The 2673-nt window shown below is 42.6% G+C and overlaps 1 protein-coding gene across 1 annotated transcript in view; it reads right to left on the bottom strand.

Annotated features, from left to right (window-relative positions):
* LOC109974464 (photoreceptor outer segment membrane glycoprotein 2-like) overlaps positions 1 to 750 on the bottom strand; it is a 2824-nt gene extending 2074 nt beyond the window's left edge. Inside the window, exon 1 of the mRNA XM_020624667.1 lies at positions 170 to 750. Coding sequence (XP_020480323.1) covers positions 170 to 750 — 581 coding nt within the window. The remainder of the gene's footprint in view (positions 1 to 169) is intronic.
* Between the last annotated feature and the right edge of the window lie 1923 nt (positions 751 to 2673).

Genomic DNA, 2673 nt, shown 5'->3' with positions numbered 1-2673 from the left:
AACCTCAATGTTCCAACAGTATTGATTAACATCAGTTTAGATATAATCAGGATCCACTTGAATCTGATGGAATCAACTAAACCAGAGAATCTGATGGAATCCAGCAAGATTTACCAAAATCAACAAACATCCTCTCAAATGCAAAACAAAATCCAAAAGATCCACTTACTCCACCACAGCACTGCTGGTCATGTCCAGGTAGCGGTCGCTGATCCACTGGACCTGGAACCAGTCCCGGTATCCCGTGTTTCCACAGCAGTGGAACTGGATCTGCAGCAGGTCCAGAGTTCTCTTCAGGTAGCAGCGCCCTGGAGTGTCTGTGTCTTTGTAGTACCGCATGGCGTTCCTCAGGCCCAGGAACAGTGACTCCTCCAGCTGGCTGCGGATGCTGTAGCACATGAGTGCCCCCGCCAGGACACAGGAGGTGAAGAAGAAGGTGCAAATAATGTATGGCATCATCACCAGCTTCCAGTGCAGGAACTTGTTGGTGTCAGCACAGTCTAGGCAGATTTTTCCACCCAAGAAGTTGATGCCGCAGGCTGCCAGGCCCATGGTGATCAGAATATGAGGCGCATAGAGGATTTCCTGGTCTGACATCACTTCCTGCCATTTCTGAATCTCAATTTTGAGGAATAAACCCAGACCAAAGAGGATCATTCCTGCCACTACAGAGATCCAGTTGAGCAGCCAGAGGACCTCAGCTAGCTTCTCTCTCTCTGCCTTGGTGAAGGTCACCTTACCAACTGCCATGTCAGTCCTGTGGTTTTTATGTGTTTCCCCTCCAGACGCCTGCAAACAGGGTCATAACCTGCAGTGCCTTAAGGCACCATACCACTTACAACCACTAGTGGCTGCACTGAAAACCTTAGCCGTCAAAAACATAAACTTTTCTAAAAAAGAAAAAGTCTAAATAATTATTTTATACATGCTAGTTTACTTTTGATTGTCTGTTTGTTACAGTGTAGAAAATTATTATCCATTACTAAGATGCCAGCCTCCTAATTCCTGATTAGTGCCTTCAATTTGCCTCCAAACTGCTTGTTCCAATGTCGTAGCACTGGTTGTGTGTACACTCAATGCGATAATCAAATCCTACACTCCTCCACCTTTACATCAAGCAGACATATTTTAGATGTCTTGTGCATCATTCTAGACACATTTCACCAAAACGCCACCTGGCATTTTGTTTCCTGGAAATGTTCTGTACAGGAAATTATAGTTCATATTAATTTGTAAAGATGATGGCAGCAGAACATCGGTCAAGTTAAAAGAGTTGTGCTCCACTGGATAGAGGGGAATGCTGTCTGGTGTGTAGGCCTTTATTGGTGGGTCTGTCCCAGATGGTCTGCTCCGGTCAAGGTTCACGTTCTTCTCATCTCTTTCACCCTGCGGCTCTGATTTGGGAGTTCTTGGCTCTGTCTAACAAGATGCTGCTGAGTGAAAGATCCGGTCAAAGGGGTCTGAAAGGCTCCGAGGTCACGGTTCGGGGGGCCTCTCTTCAGAGCAAGGCTGGAAGGAAGAGGGGCTAGAAGGACAGCGGCTGCTGCCTGCAGAGCATCATAAGGAGCTTAGCAAGGTATTTTAGGTTTTCTTGACTGCCGTCCACAACTCCAAGACACAGCCAACTTGTGACCGCTGCAGGGAGGGAAGTTAAAGTTTAACTAGACTGGTGCTGGTGGAACTCATCATCACACTGGCTGTGTGAACATGAAGCAACAATCAGAATCCACCAGAATAATAGGAATCTCAAAAACCCATTGGAACAGAAATGATCCCCCTAATTTCCTTTTCAACAATTGTCTTAAGAAACATAGAACACATATTTCTTTCTATTGTATTGTTATTTGTATTGACGTCTGTACAAATGGTACTTGCTAAGCTAGGACCCACATTCACAAAAAACCTATTAAACTTCTCAACTACATCCTCAAATCTGTTGACCGATGTATCATTGTCCATAAAATATGGAGGGTAGTTACTCTTGCTGGAACTGTTTCTAATCAATTTATTTAATATATTCCAAGTACCTCTCATGTTATTTTTATTATCCTCTAATACTTTAGAGTAATATCATTTCTTACATCTCCTCAAAATCTCAATTAATTTGTTCTTATATGACTTATATTTTTCTTCCGCCTTCTTTGATCTGTCCTTTATGAATTCCTTATATAACGCATTCTTCTTTTTACATGCATTCTGTAATCCCTTACTCATCCACGGTTTCCCACTGTAATTCCTTTTGTTTTTATACTGCTTACGAGGACAGTTCCTGTCATATACTTTCTTAAATATATTTAAATTAAACAAAACTAAAATAAACAAAAAGGACTTCCTGGTACATTTGCAACTGCGTTGTCACCAAACACATCCATTGTCAGTTGGGGAGTACCAAAGACTGTAAAACTAGTCCAGCAGTCAAAATGATAAGGAGCGTTTACATCACATGGCTTATGAACACAATTATCTTTCCTCAGAAACTGACAATTTTCCAACACAAATAGATGCACAGAAATAAAAACTTTATACACTTCATTCTACAAAGTGGTCAAAAGCAGGAAAAAACTCTTACAAATTGTATGACAGGTGCAGGGCAGGTGTGTTTGATCTCACTGGCGCAGGAGTCCTGGTAGACACAGCGAGAGCCACCAGCACCGCCACACCACACACAGCCAA

The sequence above is a fragment of the Monopterus albus genome, unplaced genomic scaffold (genome assembly GCF_001952655.1).
Source record: "Monopterus albus unplaced genomic scaffold, M_albus_1.0 scaffold334.1, whole genome shotgun sequence".
NCBI lineage: Eukaryota > Metazoa > Chordata > Actinopteri > Synbranchiformes > Synbranchidae > Monopterus > Monopterus albus.
The sequence above is the reverse complement of the archived record's forward strand: the minus strand, read 5'-3'. Positions and strand labels throughout refer to the sequence as shown.